Raw genomic sequence first — 22741 nt, forward strand, 5'->3', positions numbered from 1 at the left:
TTTTTGAAAGTTGACGGTGGACAACCGTGAATAAGAAGAGGTCAGGTGGAGAGAGGCGAGTGTTTGATAATGTGGAGTGAGGGGCTGATTCGGAGGAGATGAAAATGGTTGCGGTGGATAAATGAAAAAAATCAAAATCACAAGAATGCTACAAGAGTACATTAAAAAATACATAAGAAAAATTTGGGTCTTGCAAAATGAACTGTCCCGACACTAGTGGGAGCAAAGCTAGTAATTGGTTACAAATGAGAGGCCAAACCAAAATATGGTGCATTGATTAAGTTAATTAAGCTATTTGACTTTTCCATGAATACTCTTTCTTTGATATTTTTCATATATGGTGCATTAATTAAGTTAATTAAGCTATTTGACATTTTCCAATACAAAAAGTTCTAGAATCAAGAAAAATTGTCAAATAAATAAGGGTAAACATGAAATAAGAAGAAATATCAAACTAAGTTGGATTACCAATATGAGACTCTTAATTTGAGACGGAGGGAGTATTAATAATTATTTAGGTCATTTTTTTTTCTATTCTTAAAAAACCCTTGCGAACTAAAACTTTCTCTCTAAAATACAGAAATTGGGTTTATTTTTCTCCCCCGTACTCTTGTCCCTCCATCGGCATTCCAAGTAGGAGATCTCCGGGAGTGAATGAAATCATCTTCCCTCAGATGTTGAAGGCTCTGGAGTCTTTGTTATACGTCTTCAAGATGTTAAGGATGACAATGTTAGGCTTCTCCTTCACATTTTCGCTTCTAAACTTCCCAATGGTGAGGGCCTTGAAGAAACACCCAGAAGAAGAGGACGACAACAATGTTTTCTGATCTTCGGTCATGGTCATGACTAGATCCTTTGCAACATCATATGCAAGTCTCAATGTACATTTGTACTGTACATTGGCTTTTTTCTTGTCTACCACCACCGGCACTGGAACCTCCACCCCCTCCTGTATTGGCCTCTTTGATTTGGATGCAACAGTTCGATGCTACATATATAAAGACATTGATACATATGTTAGTATTTTATCAAAATTGTTTCAAACATTTCAAACTTTATGCAAACACTCGAGAAAAATGCATAGAGAACAACCAATAATGATTCAAACATTTTACAAAATGTTTAGAAAAACAATTCTGATGTCAATAACATTTCAGATGTTTTAACTTTACAAATAACATTTACGCCAAAACATTATACAAAATGCTAACGTCACTACTCCATCTTAATAGTCAATTATGTAGAATGCTCGGGACATTATACCAAATGCTTAAGAATTTATTTCTGTCATTCCATTTATGCCAAAACATTCTACAAAATGCTAATGTCACTATTATCTTTGCAACCATCACAGACATCAGTTATGTCATTTTGCAAACTTTCTGAATCATTACAAATTTTCATGTAACCATTACTCAAATTTACGTCATAATTTTGTAGAATGCTCAGATCATTATGCAAAATGCTTATGTAACAACTAAAAATTCTCTGAGAACTTGTACTTGTGCCAACTTATGTTTATGTATTTCAGAATGCCTACAAAATCCAATCCAGACACCTAACCCCTTTACCAAAACATTAAACAAAATGTTTTCATAGTAAAAGAAAATGCTCTGGACACTTGTACTAGTGCAAACAATTTATTTTACCCGAAATACTTATGTTCCATACAGATCCAACATAAAATTCTTTTTTACACCAACAGTTCACCAAATGCTTATGTTTTGGTGGGAGAATTACTGAAACCCCCCACTTCTGATAATGCGTTTACTAAAACCCCCCACTTTTATTAGTAATTACTGAAACCCCCCAATTCCGTTAGATTTAACTTTGATATTTTTAATATTACTTTCTTGCCCTCTTACGTTTTACCCCACCTTTTGGTAATGCGTTTACTGAAACCCCCCACTTTTATTAGTAATTACTGAAACCCCCCATTTTTCTAACAGGCTTGCCCATCTTCTCTGTAACTACACAGAGAGAAGAAGATTAAAATATTACTAATTTTAGATACTAAAACTTCTTGTTTAGTGGCTTAACCAACGTGGACTTGGAGTAATTATATGCACTTGCCGCCAAATTAAGCAATGTAAGACCATTTTTTTTTCTCTCAGTAGTCCAACTCCCAACTCCATCTAGGTCGAGTAGTTTTATAAAAAAATTCTCATTTTAATCTGGATTAGTTCCTAATTGGGGATGACTTTTTTTTTTTTTTCTCATGAGTCAACGGGTTGAAGCCTTGAAGTCTAGGGGTGCCAAAAAGAAGCCGAAAACCTGAAATTAGTCATGACCCCCAAATCTGTTAGAAATTCTAAGGCAGATTCAATCAGACCAACCTGATAAATGAATGGGTTGGGCTTGTGTTTTGAAGTGATATCGAGCATCCCATCCGAGTCATATCCATTATTGTTTGTCGGACATAAATCATGTTTTAGTTATTCAATTTGGTCATAATCATGTTAGAAGCAAGATTAGATTATGATTAAATTGCAACATATATCACTTGGATGGATAGATAGAAGTACCGTATAGTTCAACCATAACAATTTGATTCTCTTGAACTCGGTCATGATTTCTCAATTCTTGTTCACTTTTTCTACATGAGTTTAATGGAAAGCAAACTCGACAAGGTTCATAAAGAAATTCAAACCTATTAGAGATCGATATTCATAATTTACTATTGATAGACCCCATAAAAAAGTGTCAAGGAGCTGATCACATACTCAAACAAAACCTATACACACAAAATCTGAGTTTATCTTCTGTAAACTTCAATGTTGGATTGAACTATCAAGTGTTGTTTGAGGTGGAAGTTGGAGGAGGAATATGATGATGTAGAGGCAACAACAATGATTCAGGAGGCGGGGTGCTGGAGCTGGATGAGCAATGAAGGTTGGAATCTCGTCTCCTGGCATCAATACTGACACACCTCTCGAGTAGATTGACATCTAGAAATTCATATGCAAACAAATAAGAAATCACAAATTTTATAACTATTTGATGTAATTCGTTGGCAGTAGTTTACTTAATAAACATAAAACTCTCTTTCACTAAAATCTCAGTTTCCAAGTTCTCCTTGCCCATGCTCTTGGGTGAAAAACACTTGAGATTGAAGTCTGATTATAGATGAACAAGTAGCCATTGATCAAAATTACAAACTAAGAGAGAAGCTAAATAAGTCTGATTATAGATGAACACTTGAGATTGATAACCAATTACCCACTTTTAATATCAAAAGTTCGAAATTGCTATCAGTAGTTACCCTAGCTAGTTCGAAATCCCTAGAGACAGAAAAAACGAACAAGAACAACTCAATAGTTCGAATGGAGAGAGAGAGAGAGAGAACCTGGTATGGAAAATGGATCACCGTTAAGAGAGAGCTCGATTTCACCAGAAAAATCGAGCCTTCACCGATTCCCTTCTTCAGTTCGTCGACTGGTAGGGCTTCTCCCTTCTTGCTGGTTGCGTTTTACGTTTTTGGGGGAGAAGATGGGTTAGTAATGATATAAGCGCCCAATGTTTAAACGGAAGGCGCCAGATTTTCTGATTGCTAAATCTGATTATTTATTACATGGGGCATTCCAGTAATTTCCCTCCCACTAACGGCACAAATCTGTTAAATCTAACGGAATCGGGGGGTTTCAGTAATTACTAATAAAACTGGGGGGTTTCAGTAAACGCATTATCAGAAGTGGGGGGTTTCAGTAATTCTCCCTAATTTTACAGATGATATGAAAATTTGTTCATTTGTTCCCACTAGTAAAATAGATGTTTACGAGTGGAAATGTTAAGAAAATTTTACAGAAATACAAAATCAAGACACCTAACCTCTTTACCGAACATTATTGAAAATGCTTACGACAAAATAACTAAATGCTTGGAACAATTTTGCGAATGCAACAAATAGTATAACTCTAAATGTATCAAAAAATCCATTTACCCAAACACCTTATTTTCTTAAATAAACATTACACAAAATGCTAATGTAAATTTTACAGTTCATCATAAACTTGTAAAAATGCAACAAAAAAACTCTTACCTATGTCGTTTTTGTTGTCACCACCAATTTACTTTTGCCTTTTTTAGAGGCCACTTCACTAGTTTCTTCAGTACCCCTCTTTCTAGGGCTAAATCTTTGTACTGGTTCTGTAGTGGGTTTTGCTGATGCTGGTTTCTTTGAGGCTCCGGATTTCACCATATTTTTAAAGCGGTTGCAGATAATGAAATATTTAGATCAGGAATTAAATGCTTTAAGAAAAACCCTAAATGTCTTCAACATAATTCTAAATTTTTTCAAAAAAAACCCCTAAAATGCTTCACGAAGAACATCACTGTAATAATCAAGAGTTCTCCCTAAAATTTGACTTCATTTATCAACAAAATCCTAAATGTAGAAAACAAGAACATCACTCTAATAATGAAGGGTTCCCCCAATTTTGAGTCCATTATCAACAAAACCCTAATTATAAAAAACAAATCCCTTAATGTTTGAAACAGAACCCTAAAAGTCTAAAACAAAACCCTAGGTTCAGAAACAAAACCCTAGATTTAGAACAAACCCCTAGATTTAGAAACAAACCAGAAACATCGAACTTACAAATACCCCTTCCACAAAATACATTTGTTTCTGTAAAAAAAATTTAAGAACCCCAATGATTCTTTTATACCTAACGAATCAATGATTCCTTCAAAAAGTCAGAACCTTAAATCGTTGAGGGTTTCGTTTAAACAAAAAAACACACCTCTTGATTCGGAAAGCCACACCCCTAGATAATGCAGAGAGACGAAGAAGATGAAGACGAAGAAGATGCTTTGAAACGGTAACACGGTTCGATGGTAGAGGGAGCCTAAGAAGATGCTTTGAGCAGAGGTAGAAATTTAGAAAGAGAAAAAGAAGAAACGTTTGAGTGTTTTCTGAAAGTGCTTTGTGTGCTAATGAAGAGAGAGAAACGTTTAAGTGGGTTTAAACGTCTCTTCGCCGACAGGTTGCATGTGCTTTTATGTCAACTTTTCGCGAAATCCGTCTGGGATAGAAATGAGCGGCAAATGGAGGAGACACCTAACATGTAGGTTAATTGTCTTATGAGTAGGGGTGTACACGAGTCGAGCTCTTAACGAGCTGCTCGAGCTCGGCTCGACTATTGCTCGTGCTCGACTCGAATATTAACGAGTCCGAGCTTAACACGAGCTCAAAATCGAGCTCGTTTACATAAACGAGCCGAGCTTGAACATTCTTTAGTGTATCACGAGCTACTCGGGAACAGCTCGTTTAACATACACTTATAATTGTATAGTACATAATTACGTATTAGTATTGAAACTTGTACATGAAATATCAACCATTCAAAAATTATCGGAATATGAATCATTATTATTGTATGTGGCAAATGATCATTGAAGTATTTTGATGATTTAGAAAGTTTTAATCTAAAGTATTTTGATAAACGAGCTTAAAACAATGCGAGCTCGAGTTCGAGCTCGAGCTCTTTCAAACTTATACGAACCGAGCTTGAACAAGTGGACAATTACTCGAACGAGGTCGAGCTCGAGCTCGGCAGTCAAATACACGAACCGAGCTTGAACATCTTACTACTCGGCTCGGCTCGACTCGAGTACACCCCTACTTATGAGGATGGGAAGGTATTTTCATCTTTTGTTTTTTTTTTAGATATTTTCCCGGGTTGGGGTTGGTTTGGTATTTTGGGCCGAATTTTGGGCCTTAGATTTTTGCTCTCATATAGAAAGGGGGTCCAAACAACAAATCCCCCAAATATGAAATTCTTTTCCCTAGAAATTCTCTGGATGTAGATCCATGACAAAGTTGTTGATGGCTCACAAACTATTGAAATAAATATCTTTCAAGTCAAAACATATAGAGATACGTGACATGGGTGAGATGGTAAGTTGGCGTTGAGAGTGTGAGGGACGTGAGTTCTGAGTCTTAGCAGGGTCTTCTTTTCCTAATCAATCTTTATAAAGTATTTGGTTCGACACCCAACTTAGCAGTTCTTGTTAATACTCTTTTTTCATTTTTCTTTGTTCATGTAGTACTTTATTAATGGACGGCATTAGATAACTTTATCTCATGAATCAATTCTAAACTAAATGAAACTTTATATAAAGACACAAATTTTTTATATCTCAATTATGTTTTCGTTGATACAAGTAAAACTTTAGTCGTAATATTTTCTTTTTTAAGTTTTTTGAAAAGCCAATTTAAATATAACAAAAAAATTATACATCTTAGCTCATTGCCCTTACTACGACCAACAGGCTGTAAATATGGATAAAATTGTGCTTTAAAATCAATCATCAATTCTATCATATAACTCCATGAATATTAAAAAATATGGTTTAATATTGGCCCCCAGATTTGGGGTCCTGGTTCGGCCTCTATTTATGTTCACTTGCCAGATATTACCTTATGTAATTTACTTGTTGAAAATTAATGTTGATGCTTCTTTTATCAATGTGCATGAAACTACAGGAATTAGCCTTATTATCCATGATTCTGAATCAAAATTCATAGAAGCTCATACGAGTATTACGAGAGGCTAAATAGTGAAGAAGGAGAGGCAATTGCAATTCTCGAGGGCCTAGTATGGGCGGTAGAACATGATTATAATAATATTATTATTGAAAGTGATAATATAAATATCATACAAAACATTCAGAATTCTAAGCATGAGATTCAATGGCAGTCTAGAATCCATCTTCGTAAAATTCAGGAGGTAAAACGCAAGATTCATATGGTGAAATTCAGTTACACTAATCGTAGATTCAACTCTCCGGCGGATAAGCTTGTTAAATGGGCCAGAAAGAAGAATAAATCGAAGAATTAGAGCAGAATTCCTTATTTTATGGTTTCTTTCTATTGTAATGACACTTTATTAGCTTAATAATATTTGTATCTCTTAACAAAAAAAACAAAATTTACTTGTTTACAAATAGCATCCATTCATTGCAACGTTTAAATTGGTAAATATAAGTTTACAACTTGTTGTTTCGTAACCAACAAAAGACAATACTTTATTAATGGATGATATTAGATAACTTTATCTCATGAATCAATTCTAAAGTAAAAGGAAATTCATATAAAGACACAAATTTTTATATTACATGAGCATTTAGAGTTTAAGAAGTCAATTCATCTGTCGTTTTTACTGCTTGTTCTAAGTTCGCACGCTTTCAGAAAAACGAAGTACACTTAGTCGTCATACTGAAAGGTACAACCGTTGTATCCTGGGAGAGAAACATCTTACTGGTTTTAGTACTAATACCAGTGTGCTCATTGTCTTAAGGAAAGAGACAACTCGACTCAGCTTTATCTCTCTAAATTTCTAATTTATCTCTGTTGTAAAATTATGTTAGTTTTTCTGTTTAATCTATTTCGACTACTACAATAATTTTTTAGACATAAAGTTGTCTCTGAATTTATTTCAGAAAGATACTCTAAAGTGTATCCCTATTTTTATTAAAACAGGAAGACCAGATTCTTGGTTTTTCATAATACCAGAGAAACAACAAGCGGATCTCATAGATTTTAAAGGGATATAAATCATATTACTCGTTATTAAGTGAATTTTCTTTTCTCTAATATGCAGGGTTTTCGTTTCGGGTTTGCTTAAAAATTTTGAACAACTTATACCTTTCCCCTTTCTTTACCTAGGTAAGTAAATTGACTTTTCTGATGTTGTTGTGTGAATCTTTTTGGATTTTTAGTTGTTCAACTAACCATTATTTTAGTACTTCTTTGTTTATTTTATTTATTTGTCGCATCCTAACTTACATCTCTGCCGTTTTTTTACCATCTCTTCCCACTACCACAACAAAATATTCTTTTTTAGGGTGGCGTAGTGACTGAGATTTTAGTGAAACCAAAAACATCTGATCCGGAGACCAACCCTCTTCTTTTTAGGTACCATTCCTTGTTTGCCATTTCCGTTATCGATGTTTATTTGCTTTGTTTTGTAATATCGAGTTGTATTAGTTAAGAATAGATAAAAAATAAATACGAGGTTATATTAATTGAAAATGCATAATGAGATAATACAAGTTGTTGAGGGATATATAATATATTTGGAGTTCCTTCAAGGTCTCCATGATCGCTTCTCGGCAATCCGAAGTCAAATCCTTTTAATGGATCCGTTTCCCTCGATTTTACGCATTCACTCTCTTGTTAAACAAGAAGAGGTGCAATAGAGTATCATGGCTACTACAAATGTTGGAACCGAGGCTGCCGCTCTAGCTGTTCGTCAATCTGACCATTCTCGGTCAGAACACTATCGGCCAGACCACTCTCGGTCAGACATGGCTGACCGTCCACGACCAAAGAGGCAGCGCCCATATTGTGAGTATTGTAAGGTTCTTGGTCACGTGAAGGCTACTTGTTATCAGTTGCATGGATATCCACCGAATCATGGTTCTCAAGCCCGTTTACGTCCAAGAACTGCCCCTCTTGCGGCTTCTTTATCGACACCCACAGAAGACGTGGGGGTGCTTCCAGCAGCCACATCGCTGACCCAACAACAATACCAGGGTCTTATTAACCTCCTGGACCAACAGGAAAGGAATTCTGCAGGCACCTCTGTCCCAATAGCTAATACCATGGATCCCTCGTCTCAATTAACAGGTATACGATCAAACTCACCACCATGGATCATTGATTCGGGAGCAGCAAAACACATATGCTGCTCCCTCTCTCGTTTTTCTACATTTACTGTTGCTCCGCCAAATTATTTTGTTAAATTACCCGATGGATCTCGTATTCGGGTTCGACATATTGGTTCCGTATTTTTTAATACTAATTTTTCTCTTCATGATGTATTACATATTCCTGATTTTCGGATTAACTTAATATCAATTTCCGTCATTACTAAATCTCTTGCTTGTTTAGTAACTTTTAGTTCTCATTCTTGTGTCTTTCAGGACCCCATCACGAACAAGACGATTGGACTTGGTGGTCTCCACGATGGCCTCTACTTCTATCGCACGGACCCGAGCATTTGTTTTTCCGTTTCTTCTAGTCTTAGGTCAAATAAAGATGTATTTAGTTTATGGCATTGGCGCTTAGGCCATCCGTCCATCTCTCGTTTTAAATATTTTACATCTATTGTTCCTTGTTTAAAATCTATTTCAATTAATAAAACGCCGTGCGATGTGTGTCCTTTATCCAAACAAACGAGATTACCGTTTTCATCCAGTTCTTCTATTACATCTAAACCTTTTCAACTTATCCACGCCGACTTGTGGGGACCCTTTTCCATACCATCTCACTCTGGATGTCGCTACTTTCTCACTTTAGTAGACGACTACTAACGTTGTACATGGATCTTCCTTCTATCTAACAAATCGGATACCAAAACGTTTATAATAAATTTTTCCAAATTTGTGACTACTCAATTTCGCACACAAATTTCTCAAATAAACTCAGGAAAAGGTACTATTCCGGTACCACAAATTCAAACTTTTCGTTCCGATAATGGAACGGAATTTTTAAATCGAGAACTACAACTTTGGTTCCAATCCCAAGGCATCGTTCACCAAACAAGTTGTCCATATACTCCTCAACAAAACGGAATTGTTGAGAGGAAACATCGGCATATACTAGAAGTGGCTCGTTCCCTTTGAATCTAAGCACATTTACCCATTTCTTTTTTGGGGAGAATGTGTACTCACAGCAGTTTATTTAATTAATAAACTGCCAACACCTCTATTACGTGGTCTTTCTCCTCACCAAAAATTATTAGGATCACAACCGGATCTTTCTCATTTACGAGTGTTCGGTTGCATTTGTTACGTACGTCGACCACCATCATATATCAAGACTAAACTTGATTCCCGAGCTTCCATTGGAATTTTTGTTAGCTACCCTACCAATCAAAAAGGCTATCGGATTTATTACATTTCTTCTCGAAAGATCATCACCTCTCGTGACGTTTCATTTCATGAGAATCGGTTTATCACAAATCCGTCCACCATTATTCCACATGAGACTTCTTGTCGTCCATTTATCTCCATTCCAGACAACGGTTCCTTTATTTTTCGTCCCACACTAACCGAATCACCTCTTGGCTTCTTTGCAGGCACTCCAACCGAACCATCTCCTGATTTTTCTGCAAGCACTCCAGCCGAACCACATCCTGGCCCCTCTTCAGGCACTCCAGCCGAAGCATCTCCTCACCTTTCTGTGGGCACCCACACGAGTCCAGCAGCTTCTCCCGCGGACTCTACATCTCTCCCGCCAAGCTCTCCCGAGAGTCCTGTCGGCACCCCTTCCACAGATAATTCTGTGGGCACTCCTTCTTCAGTGGACCTGACGAGTGCGACACCACCCACTCGACCTCAACGTATTACACGACCACCAGCCCACCTCAAAGACTTCATATGTAATAATACCAATGTTTCATCTCCCTCTGTTCATTATCCTCTTACTAACTATTTTTCCATCAATGCCTTTTCGCCACCTCATCGTATCTTTTTAAACTCTATTTTATCTACGTCTGAGCCAACTTCGTACTCTCAGGCAGTCAAGTCTCCACATTGGCGAGATGCTATGTCAAAAGAACTTCTAGCTCTGGAATCCAATAACACTTGGACGATTGTTGATCTACCACCTGGTAAACACCCCATTGGTTGCAAATGGGTGTTCAAAACGAAATTTCGATCTGATGGATCCATTGAACGTTACAAAGCACGTCTAGTTGCAAAAGGATATACTCAGATCGAAGGTCTTGATTTTCATGATACTTTCGCACCCGTTGCAAAACTAGTCACAGTTAGAGTTCTTTTATCTCTTGCTGCCATCAAAGGATGGTCTCTTCACCAGTTGGACGTTAATAACGCTTTTCTTCAAGGTGATCTTGACGAAGAAGTTTTCATGAAACTTCTTCCTGGTTTTTCTACAAAAGGGGAACCTAAGGTTTGTCGACTTCAAAAATCATTATATGGTCTCAAACAGGCCTCCCGCCAATGGTTTTCTAAATTCTCATCTGTTCTTTTTCATAAGGGTTTCAAACAGTCCCTCTCTGACTACTCCCTTTTTACACACCATTCTCCTTCCGCTTCCCTCTATGTTCTCGTCTATGTGGACGACATTATCATTACAGGGACTAATGATAATGAAATATCCAAACTCAAACTATTTCTTGATCAAACTTTTTCTCTTAAAGATCTAGGACGTCTCCAATGCTTTCTTGGTATTGAAGTATCACGTTCCTCCAAAGGTATTTTTCTATGCCAACGAAAGTATGCCCTAGATATCATTATGGATTCCGGCCTATCTTCCTGTCGTCCTTCCCCATTTCTGATGGAACAAAAACTTCGACTCAGTCCGACAGATGGAACACCACTATCTGATCCGACTATATATCGTCGTTTAATTGGTCGCCTACTCTACCTTACCGTTACTCGTCCTGACATAAGCTTTGCGGTCAACAATCTCAGTCAGTTTCTCCAAACTCCCACTTCTGTCCATCTAGATTCTGCTCATCGTATTCTTCGATATCTCAAAGGATCCATTGGTCATGGCATTTTTCTCTCTGCCACTAGCTCTCTTCATATTTCTGGATACTGTGATTCTGATTGGGCTGGTTGTCCCACCACCAGACGATCTACAACTGGTTACTTCACCATGCTTGGCTCTAGTCCTCTTTCTTGGAAATCAAAGAAACAACACACTATTGCCAAATCTTCTGCTGAAGCAGAATATCGTGCCTTGGCAAACCTCACATGTGAACTTCAATGGTTAAAATATCTACTTCGTGATCTAGGAATCGATCATTCTTCTCCAATGTCAGTTTATTGTGACAATCAAGCTGCGCTACATATTGCCGACAACCCCGTTTTTCATGAAAGAACGAAACACATCGAGATTGATTGTCATTTTGTTCGAGAAAAGATTAAGACGAAGGTTATCGCTCCCCATTTCGTGTCAACTACCAACCAACTTGCAGATATCTTCACCAAACCTCTTGGTGCAGACACTTTTAGGACAACTCTTGGCAAGTTGGGCATCATCTCGATTTCTGCTCCAACTTGAGGGGGAGTATTAAGGGCCATGCACGTTGGAAGGGCCATGCACGTTGGAAGGGCCATGCACGTCGGATCATGAAGACCCGAGACCCACACACGAGTCCAGGCAGCCGAGACCCACATCTCTCCACTCTCCCGCCAAGAAGATCATGAAGATCTATTTTTGAATTAGTCAATTAGTTAGGATTGTATGTATCTTCTCCTTCATGTATATCTCTTTAGTTGTTAAACCCTAATATGTACCTATATATACCCCATTACACTTAATGGAAAATACACAACAGAGAACAAGTTCTCATATAGTTTCTCTTAGCTTTATTTACATTCATAGTCTTCATCTATTTAGCTAAGTAGTTTAGGTCTCAATATCAGTAAGAGTTCATACTCTTCACAGTTTGGGTCAATTTTTTCACATAATAACTAAAACTATCTAAATTTGTTTAATTAGGTAGAACCGTAGAAGTTACCAATATATTATGTGTAATCATAGGTAAAGTTTAAAATAATATTGATAATTACCAGTCAGATTATTCTTTTCATTTATGAAATACCTTACTACTAAAGCTCTCTCTCTCAAAAAAAAAAAATATAATAGAAAATTTTAGAACTTCTCCTTCTAACCTCCTCTAGGTTTTCTTTAGGGCTTAATGAAAATTAATTATTGTACCCTGCAAATACCATTATCAAGTTAGAGTTCTTTTGCTCCTCTCTATCCTCCTCTAGGTTTTCATTAGGACTTAATGAAAATTAATTATTGTGCAGTACCATATCATGTTGGAATACCTTTCAAAAATGAAGAATAAGTGAAAATTTTTAAGGTACCAAAATTACAAGCCGACACACATTCAAGGATTTGGTTTAATATCAAGAGGTTGTACAACCATCACATTCCCTCACCCAGAATTCCTAAAATCCCAAACAAAAATCTATCATCTCTTTATATTGTTTCTTTCTACAAATCCGGTTGCAACATTAGGTTAGAGAGAGAGAAGAAGAAGAAGATATTAAGAATAAATGAACATTAATTTAGAGGAACGATAATAAGGGAAAAAATCAGGTATTAAAATTAGCTTACGGTTTTACAGAAAAACTATTATTTTTGAACTTATGAAAACTGAGGGTAAACAAAAAATGGTCACAAACTAGAGAACCAAAAAGAAAGTATCTCTATTAACTTTTTGTGAAAACCAAGTACAATATCCAATTCTGAACCCCCAATATGAGCCTAAAACAAATTTACTTTGGCAGGTCAAGATTAGTGTTAACTTGCTCTCCCTCTTAATATTTCCCTCAATCATGCCTCGTGGGATATGCATGACCTAATGTTAATTAATCACGTACATATCTTATAAGAATGATTTCTTTATTGTGCCTACAATATTTTATAATTTGTGACAAAATACAATATTTTATAATCATTTAAAACAAATTGGGGGAGTTTGAAATATCAACAATTTTGTTCTCTTTTTGCCCTATTGTCTAGCTAATCTGGAATATTAAATCTCACTGATCATGATGGCGGCCATCCACCTATGGGCCTCACGGCTAGCCCAACTATAGGCCCAACGGCCTAGAAGTTATATTATTATAAGTTTCCTATTTTATTATTTAGGGTTTCTATGTTTAGGAATATTAGCAATCAAGGAAAGTAATATTAGTAGCGATCTTATTTCCCACTTTGAGTCTAATTAGGAAAGCATAATCTCTATATAAGAGAAGTTCAGTTTATCTTGTAAGACATTGAATTGAATTATAAACAAACCCCTTGATTGCATCTTCTTTCTTTACAGTTATTTTAGTTTATCATTAGTTATTTCTTGTCTCTTCTTTAGTTTTAGTAATGGATTCCAATGTTATTTCGCTTCCGCAACAATCTACATCAGCTGGTATCATGAGCCTTCAAAATCCTGAAATTTTTTTTCCAACAAATCATCCAGAGAGGAATAAGGTGTTCAAATCAAGACTTACAATCAATAAGAAAGTATGCGATTTCATCATCGATAATGGTAGTGAAGAGAACATGATTTCTCAACGACTTGTTAATGCTCTTCAACTACCTACAACTGAACACCCAAATCCTTACAAAGTTGGTTGGATTTCTAATCAAAAGGAATTATCGGTAAAAACCCAATGCACATTCCCGTTCTCCATTGGCTCTTATTATCGTGATTCAATTTGTTGTGACGTCGTCGATATGGATAATTGTCATCTTATTTTCGGAAGACCATGGATTTTTGACGTCGACGCCACGTATTATTGTCGGGCAAATATATTCGAGTTTTCTTGGTCGAACCGTACCCTTAAACTATTACCGTTAACGGAGAAAACCGATCTCTCGGTTCAAACTTCCAACACGGATCCATCACGGCAAGCCAACAAACCTATCACCGATCATCACCAACAAAAACAACCGCAACCGACCACCACCGAAACACCACAGCTCCCATCCACTACACCACACCGAGACCGCACCATCACCCGAACCAGCTTCACCACACCGAAACACCACAGCTCCCACCAACTACACCACACCGAGACCACACTATCACCGATCGCCACCACCAACAACAACCGAAACCCACCACCGTAACACCACAACAGCAACAACAACAACCACCGACGCCTACCACTACCGAAACCGCACCACCAACAGCCCCACTTTGCAACTTTTTGCTAGCAACCAAAGATACTTCATCCACCGACCGACCACCACACCCATCCGTTAAACCCCTTCTTGACGAATTCCATGATCTTATACCATCCATCACACCACCTTCTCTTCCACCTTTACGGGATATTCAACACCAAATTGATCTTATACCGGGAGCTAATTTACCGAATTTACCTCACCACAAGATGAGTCCTCAGGAACATAAGTTACTCCAGGAACAATTAGAAGATTTATTATCTAAAGGCTTTATTCGGGAAAGCCTTAGTCCATGTGCAGTTCCGACACTTTTGGTTCCAAAGAAAGACGGTACATGGCGTATGTGTGTTGACAGTAGAGCTATCAACAAAATTACCATTAAGTATGGTTTTCCAATCCCTCGTTTGGAAGACATGCTTGATCACCTCACAGGGGCTACAATTTTTTCCAAAATCAATCTAAAAGCAGGTTATCACCAAATAAGGATTCGAGAAGGAGATGAATGGAAGACAGCTTTCAAAACAAAAGAAGGACTTTATGAATGGTTAGTAATGCCTTTTGGCCTCTCTAACGCTCCTAGTACTTTTATGCGTTTCATGAATCAAATTCTTAAACCTTTTTTGAACAAATTTGTAGTCGTTTACTTCGATGATATCCTCATCTTTAGTAAATCAAGAAACGATCACTTAGTTCATATTCGAGCAGTTTTTGAGGTTATGAGACAAAACTCACTTTTCATGAATATTCCCAAAAGTTTTTTCTTCTTGGATGAAGTTTATTTTTTGGGATTCATTATCAGTAAAAGCGGTATGAAAGTTGATCCCGCCAAAGTCCGAGCTATTTCTGAGTGGCCTATTCCATCCTCACCTTCCGAAGTACGTAGCTTCAACGGTTTGGCCTCTTTTTACAGACGTTTTATTCGGGATTTCAGTACAGTTATGGCACCACTTACTGATTACTTAAAGAAGGGTAAGTTTTTATGGGGACCCCAACAGGATGAGAGTTTCTCTACAATTAAACAACGATTATGTTCCGCTCCAGTTTTGGCATTCCCAGATTTCTCCAAACTTTTTGAAGTGGAATGGGACGCGTCAAGCTTAGGTATTGGAGCAGTACTATCTCAACATAAAAGACCTATTGAATTTATGAGTGAAAAATTAGGGGACGCAAGACGAAAGTGGACGGTCTATGAATCCGAATTTTATGCTCTCTACCGAGCATTACGTCATTGGCAACGTTTTCTCCTCGGGGTAGAGTTTGTCCTATATACGGACCATAAAGCGTTACAAACACTTAACGATCAAAGAACCGCGGATCCTATGCATATGAGATGGATTTCGTTTATTCAACGTTTTAACTTCGTTATCAAGCACAAATCCGGGTCTTCTAACACCGTGGCCGACGCCCTTAGTCGGAGAGCTAGTCTGTTAACCACAATGACCGTTCACGTTCCGGGTTTTGAGATATTACCCGACCAATATAAAGATGACCCCGATTTTGGTACAATTTGGGATTCATGCAGTCAAAATCGTTCTTCAGGTGAGTTCTTTATATCTTCCGGTTATTTATTTCGTGGTATCAATTATGTATTCCTATCTCTTCTCTTCGGGAACATATTATTCGAGAATTACACAACGAGGGCCACGTAGGACGTGACAAAACATTCATGTTAGTTTCTGAAAGATTTTATTGGCCTAAGCTCAAAAGAGATGTCTCCCGAATTGTAGAGCGTTGCTATGTTTGTCAATCAAGTAAAGGCAAAACACAAAATTCAGGCCTTTACTTACCATTGCCAACTCCGGGAACTATTTAGGAGGATTTATCGATGGATTTTGTTCTTGGTCTTCCCCGTTCTCAGAAAGGACGAGATTCAATTATGGTAGTCGTTGACCGTTTTAGCAAGATGGCTCACTTTATTCCATGCAGGAAAACTGACAATGCTTCTAATATTGCTAATTTATTCTTTTGGGAGATTGTTCGTCTTCACGGGTTACCTAAAAGTATCGTCTCTGATCGAGATGTGAAATTTCAAAGCCACTTTTGGCGCTTTTTGTGGAAGAGACTCAATACTAAGCTTAATTTCAGTAGTACTTGTCACCCTCAAAGTGACGGACAAACGGAAGTTGTCAACCGTTCTCTTGGTAACCTACTTCGTTGTATTATCAAAGATAAGGGTGTCACTTGGGAAACCGCTATTCCTCATGCAGAGTTCGTTTATAATAGCACCGTCAACCGTACTACGAGGAAGACACCATTCGAGATAGTATACACCTCTCGGCCGAACCATGTGGTCGACCTCGTCCCTCTTCCTTCTATTGCCGAGTTTGACCCACTGGCCGACACTTTCGCCTCTCATATCCTTTCTTTACATGATGAGGTTCGGCATAATATTTCTATGGCCAATTCGTCCTACAAAGCGTCCGCCGACCGTCATCGTGTTCATAAAGATTTCAAAGAAGGTGATTTGGTCATGATTTATATTTCGAAGCAACGTACTCCCGTGGGAACTTTCAAGAAGTTAGGCCAAAAGAAATTTGGTCCATTCAAGATTCTCCACAAAATCAATGATAATGCGTTCGTGATTGATCTTCCATCGGATTTCAATATTTCCAACACTTTTAATGTTTCCGATATTTATCCATTTTTTCCGGACGAACCAATTTATGAAGACACCAACTTGGGGGCAAGTTGTTCCACGGAGGGGGAGTATGATGGCGGCCATCCACCTATGGGCCTCACGGCTAGCCCAACTATAGGCCCAACGGCCTAGAAGTTATATTATTATAAGTTTCCTATTTTATTATTTAGGGTTTCTATGTTTAGGAATATTAGCAATCAAGGAAAGTAATATTAGTAGCTATCTTATTTCCCACTTTGAGTCTAATTAGGAAAGCATAATCTCTATATAAGAGAAGTTCAGTTTATCTTGTAAGACATTGAATTGAATTATAAACAAACCCCTTGATTGCATCTTCTTTCTTTACAGTTATTTTAGTTTATCATTAGTTATTTCTTGTCTCTTTCTTGTCTCTTCTTTAGTTTTAGTAATGGATTCCAATGTTATTTCGCTTCTACATCAGATCAGCTATCTAATCTGGAAAGTTAATCTCACTGACCAACTATCTAATCATCTTAGCTTGAACAAAGGATAGACTGTTGAGGTGGGCCAAACGTCACATCTTCCAAATCCGTAAGTCGTGTCTGCTGTTACGTATCATTAATTGATTTTCAGATTAATTTCGAGAGAAAAAAAAATAGAATCACACCATACACGAGTTGCACAACACAATATAGGACTTTTGGTTTGTCTTCACATGCGAGACGGATGGTACCAATAATGTATCATTCATTGATTTTGGTTTTATGTCTTCTCGTCCTCTTTCAATTATTTTACTTGTTTATAAATAGCTAACAGCCATCTATTGCAACATTTAAATTGATAAACCTAAGTCCTGAATCAGACAGATCCATCATTACTACCAATTTCTCTCTCTCAACTTACTTTCTCTAAATTTCCTTACCATTACAAACTCTAATGGCTACGGTTGACGACAAAAGTGTGGCCGTTGATACTACTACACCTACTCTTGTCAAACTTCCACCACCTTGTGAAGGTGGCCAAACCGTGACAGTTTTGAGCATCGATGGAGGTGGTGTTAGAGGTATAATTCCTGCCACCATCCTCGAATTTCTCGAGGCTAAGTTACAGGTATTCATCCTAATTATTTTTTTTCCTAATTATGAACAAAGAAGTAAACGACTACTACAAAATAGACTGGTTTTTGTTACACAATGATATCGTAGCGAAGAATATGTCAATACTAGTTCATTCTATTTTTCTATCATTCTATGCATAACTATTTTGTATGATGCATTTGTATATTGTAGGAACTTGATGGAGAAGAAGCAAGGATTGCAGATTACTTTGACTTGATAGCTGGAACGAGTACTGGGGGACTACTGACGGCCATGCTTACTACTCCAGATAAGAACAAACGTCCTCTCTACTCCGCTAAGGGTGCCATCGATTTTTATCTTGAGAACTGCCCTAAAATCTTCCCTCATACTGCGTACGTATTCTTCAAATATGTATCTAATAATAGGGAAAATGCAATACGAATCGTTTGGTTTACTACAAAAAGAAAGGCAGATAAATTTTTTCAAAACTATAGTCGACAATATAATATTATGTTGTTAAAAGTCCTTGTGCTTTCTAGTGAGTACTGGCGAAAGAAAAATAAATTGACCAGAGAGAAAGAAAGAGGGAATTCGTACCAGAGAAACATCTTTATCTACCTATCAGTCAAACGATCACCGTCCACCGATATTATTAGGGGAGAAACCAAAAAATTGGTTGCCCGAATGTTAACTAGTCCTAAAGCCACCAGGTTCAATTAAATTAGTGTGGGGTTTGTAGATTTAGTGTTAGTAAAAGTATATATATGACAGAATGATTGGTTTAAGTCAACTCCTCAAATTCACTTAGGGTCCGTTTGTTACGTGTGAATGTCTGAGTAAGAAAATCTATCTTTTTCTGATGGGAAAGAAAATGAACTCTTACTCTTGTGAATTTGTAATTCAAGTGTTTGATAGTGTTGTGGAGAAATGGTGGGTGCCATTAAAATATCATGTGGACTCTTCTTTAATTCACCCAACGCAGAGGGTGCTTTTAAATTTCGCGATCATCCTCTTCCCCATGTTGGAATTCGATTATAATTTTCAATGTCCCGTCGTCGTTCACAGTGAGATTCCATGGTTGAAAATCAACATTGGAATTTAATTGCTCTCTCTTAATTCTCCATTAAGGTAAATCATGCACTATTTTATCATTCACCAAGTCATCTAGTTGTGAATTTCAAACTAGGGTTTTAATTTTTTTTCCCCCAATTTTATACCAGGGTTCATACTTGGAAGCAAATCTTAAACCTGGATTTGTGCTAATTTACTTTCTTTAATCTATTGCCATCATCCCTTGTTAGATAGGAAAGAGAGAGAGAAAAAAAGTAGATGCTCATTATCATCATCATGATAAAATTATGAAGTATATGCTGGTGAAGAAATGTGTTCGATCTTCATGTTCATGTTGAGGATGATGCAGGAGCTTTTCAAGAGGCCGAAGAACAAGAAATGGCTATGTGGATGATGTCCATGGCAGAGATAAATGATTGTGATTCGTTAAAACTTTTTTTGAAACCCCATCTCTACATTTTACATACTTGTTGATGATGATGATTAGCCCTAGGAGTTGATCAGTTGAGAGAGAGAGAGAGAGAGGGGAAGAGAGAGATCTGAGAATAGAGATGGGGTTGAGAGAGAGCAATCTGAGATAGAGATGGAGATGGAGATGAGAGAGAGAGAGTTCTGAGGAGGAAAGATAGAGAGGACGAGAGGAAGAGACCGCTGAGTCTGAAGGTGGGAATTCGACTTTCCCACCTTATTGGTGGTAAAAAAATTTAGGCTCTTTTCTTACTCTTTTTTACCATGAGAAATCGAATTCGTACCTTTTTGCCCCAATCAAACACTAAAAAACTGACTTTCTTGAGAAAACCACTTTCTCAACCCTATTTTCCCACCAATCAAACGGACCCTTAATAGATGAAAATTGTTAGGTATTGCCATGCACTTGCGTTTTATATCTTGGGAATTTGACAGATAAAGGTTTGATGTTCCAGGAAATCGGTTATATTGGGTCCAATAAGGAGCTTGTTTGGGGCCATAGCGGGACCTAAATACGACGGCAAGTACTTACGTGAGAAATTGCGAACATTACTGGGTGATATGAAACTTAGCCAGACATTGACTAACGTTCTCATTCCTGCTTTCGATATTAAAATTCTTCAGCCTGCCATGTTCAATACTCACGATGTAAGTCCATTATAAAATCAATTCTCAATAAAATAAAATAATTGATACTCTTTTTTTTATTAGATTATTTGGATCTGCTTGTCTCCTTCTAACTTATCTGAATTCAATTGGTCGAAGTTGACTTTTTTATTGCTAGGGTGCAATAATCCTTTCTTATTACTCCTTTTTTAAAGATCATTTCATATTACTCTGACAAATTTATTTTTCTAAACAAAAAAGACCCAAAATCAGTTTGAAGTAGCCATTCAGACGATTAAGATCAAGCACTACAAAAAACTAACAATCGAATATATGACTTTTCATATCTCGAATCATAGAGAAACAAACACCACTTTGGTCAATACATCAAAAACCTATTTGTCTCATTTAAATTATGTAGGAAACCCTCTCAATTACCTATTTTAGAGAACACTCTTACCATTATATCCACTCAATGACATTTAAGATCCATAATCTTATAATAATTTTAGGGAAAGTTAGTCGATCCATGAAAGTGTAGATTCGTACATAATCAATTATTGTTGTCCTATAGAGTCCAATATTTGGTCACAACTTAACCGCATTTGTTTATATTGAGAAGGATAATTACGTGATCCATTTCCATTTGTTTATCATTGTTACAGTATACTAACATTTAGGAGCAATAGGGATTGAATTGTTTGTTTTATAAAAGATTGACTTGGTTTCAATTATTTATCGAATCGTGACACAACTATCGAAATTTTAAAATATAGGCAAAAATAAAGGAAATAAATAATCCATTGATGTCAGACGTATGCGTCAGCACCTCTGCTGCGCCAACATATCTTCCCGCTCACTACTTCGAAACCAAAGACGAGAGTGGAAATTCATGGACCTACAACCTTATTGATGGAGGAGTTGCTGCCAATAATCCAGTAAGTCTGCCTATTTACTCCTCAAAACACATAACCCGAAGATTTGTCATATAATTTTTGTTAAGATTACTTGATTCAAATAGGATATCCATCTCTTAATTCAAAATTATATATTATGCAGACATTAATGGCAATGAGTCATATCTCCAAAGAAATTCTAAAAGAAAACCCAGATTTCTACCCTATAAAAGCAATGGATTGCAGCAAATTCCTTGTACTTTCATTAGGTACAGGAACAGCAAAATTAGAAGAAAAATTCACAGCAGCTGCAGCTGCTAAATGGGGTATTCTTGGATGGCTCTATAATAATGGTTCAACTCCTTTGATTGATAGTTTTGCTCATGCAAGTTCAGATGTCGTCGATATTCATACTTCTGTTCTGTTTCAAGCACTTAAATCTGAGAAAAACTATCTAAGAATTCAAGAAGATAGTTTAGTAGGCGATACTGCATCGGTCGATATATCGACTCAAGAAAACTTGTTAAATCTTTTACAAATTGGTAAGGATTTATTGAATAAACCAGTTTCAAGATCTAATATGGAGACTGGTATGTCTGAAGTGGTTAAAGATGAAGGAACAAATGTTGATGCTCTTACTCGATTCGCTAAAATTCTCTCAAATGAAAGGCGAAGTCGACATGGTTTCGAGTTGCTTGTTTAGATTGTATATGACTTATTTGGTTCTAAAATCAAGCTTGTTATTGTGTCTTCAAATAAGCTTTTCATTTAGATTTTTTTTTTCTTTTTCAAGTCTATATGGCTAAAAATGTGATCTTGTAAGTTAGTTTGCAACTTCATATCAAGGAATGAAACTTCCCGAAATTTCACCGAAATTTCACCGAAATTTATGACATTTATGGAGAAGTAAGTAAAGTTTTGTCAAATCTTATCTTAAAAGTACACTTTCTAAATCCATATATTATGACATTTATGGATTGAAATCTGCACAAGAAATCTTTAACTATTTAGAACTCACCAACAATGAAGGATTAGAATAAAAAAAAGATCAACTAAGGAAGAAATTACAGAGTATAAAAAAGGGTAATTCTTCACTAATTAGGAAAACCATTTCACTAATTAGGAACATTAGATCAAAATCTTCAAACAGCCAAATAAAGAATAGTTTTTGAAGTCGTGTTAGAGGTTCAGTAAAAGCGATATTACGAGCTTTTCCACGTGGCAAATGTTGGAAAATTATTTATTATATAAATAATTTTTTAATTGAGTGAAATTATATCATATAGGTACTTGTGAAAAGCCACAAGTTATGGGTAGTCACAACCCAATGGAGAGGCATCTT

The 22741-nt window shown here is 36.8% G+C and overlaps 1 protein-coding gene and 1 long non-coding RNA gene across 2 annotated transcripts; one reads left to right on the forward strand and one right to left on the reverse strand.

Moving 5' to 3' along the window:
* Positions 1-2591: 2591 nt before the first annotated feature.
* Positions 2592-3452, reverse strand: LOC147533157 (uncharacterized). Its single transcript, XR_015227959.1, has 2 exons — positions 3347-3452; positions 2592-2948 (listed from the first exon to the last, which is right to left on the reverse strand). It is a non-coding gene; the product is annotated as an uncharacterized LOC147533157 (long non-coding RNA).
* A 14546-nt stretch (positions 3453-17998) lies between these two features.
* Positions 17999-22155, forward strand: LOC147533158 (patatin-like protein 2). The gene is made up of 5 exons (XM_086650489.1): positions 17999-18389; positions 18569-18750; positions 20353-20545; positions 21280-21441; positions 21563-22155. Exons 1-5 carry the CDS (start codon positions 18216-18218, stop codon positions 22100-22102), a joined length of 1251 nt encoding a protein of 416 aa, XP_086506615.1. The 5' UTR covers positions 17999-18215; the 3' UTR covers positions 22103-22155.
* The last annotated feature ends 586 nt before the right edge of the window (positions 22156-22741 follow it).

This window comes from Eschscholzia californica, unplaced genomic scaffold (assembly GCF_041429995.1).
Source record: "Eschscholzia californica isolate CP2 unplaced genomic scaffold, dmEscCali1.0.p SCAF_6, whole genome shotgun sequence".
NCBI lineage: Eukaryota > Viridiplantae > Streptophyta > Magnoliopsida > Ranunculales > Papaveraceae > Eschscholzia > Eschscholzia californica.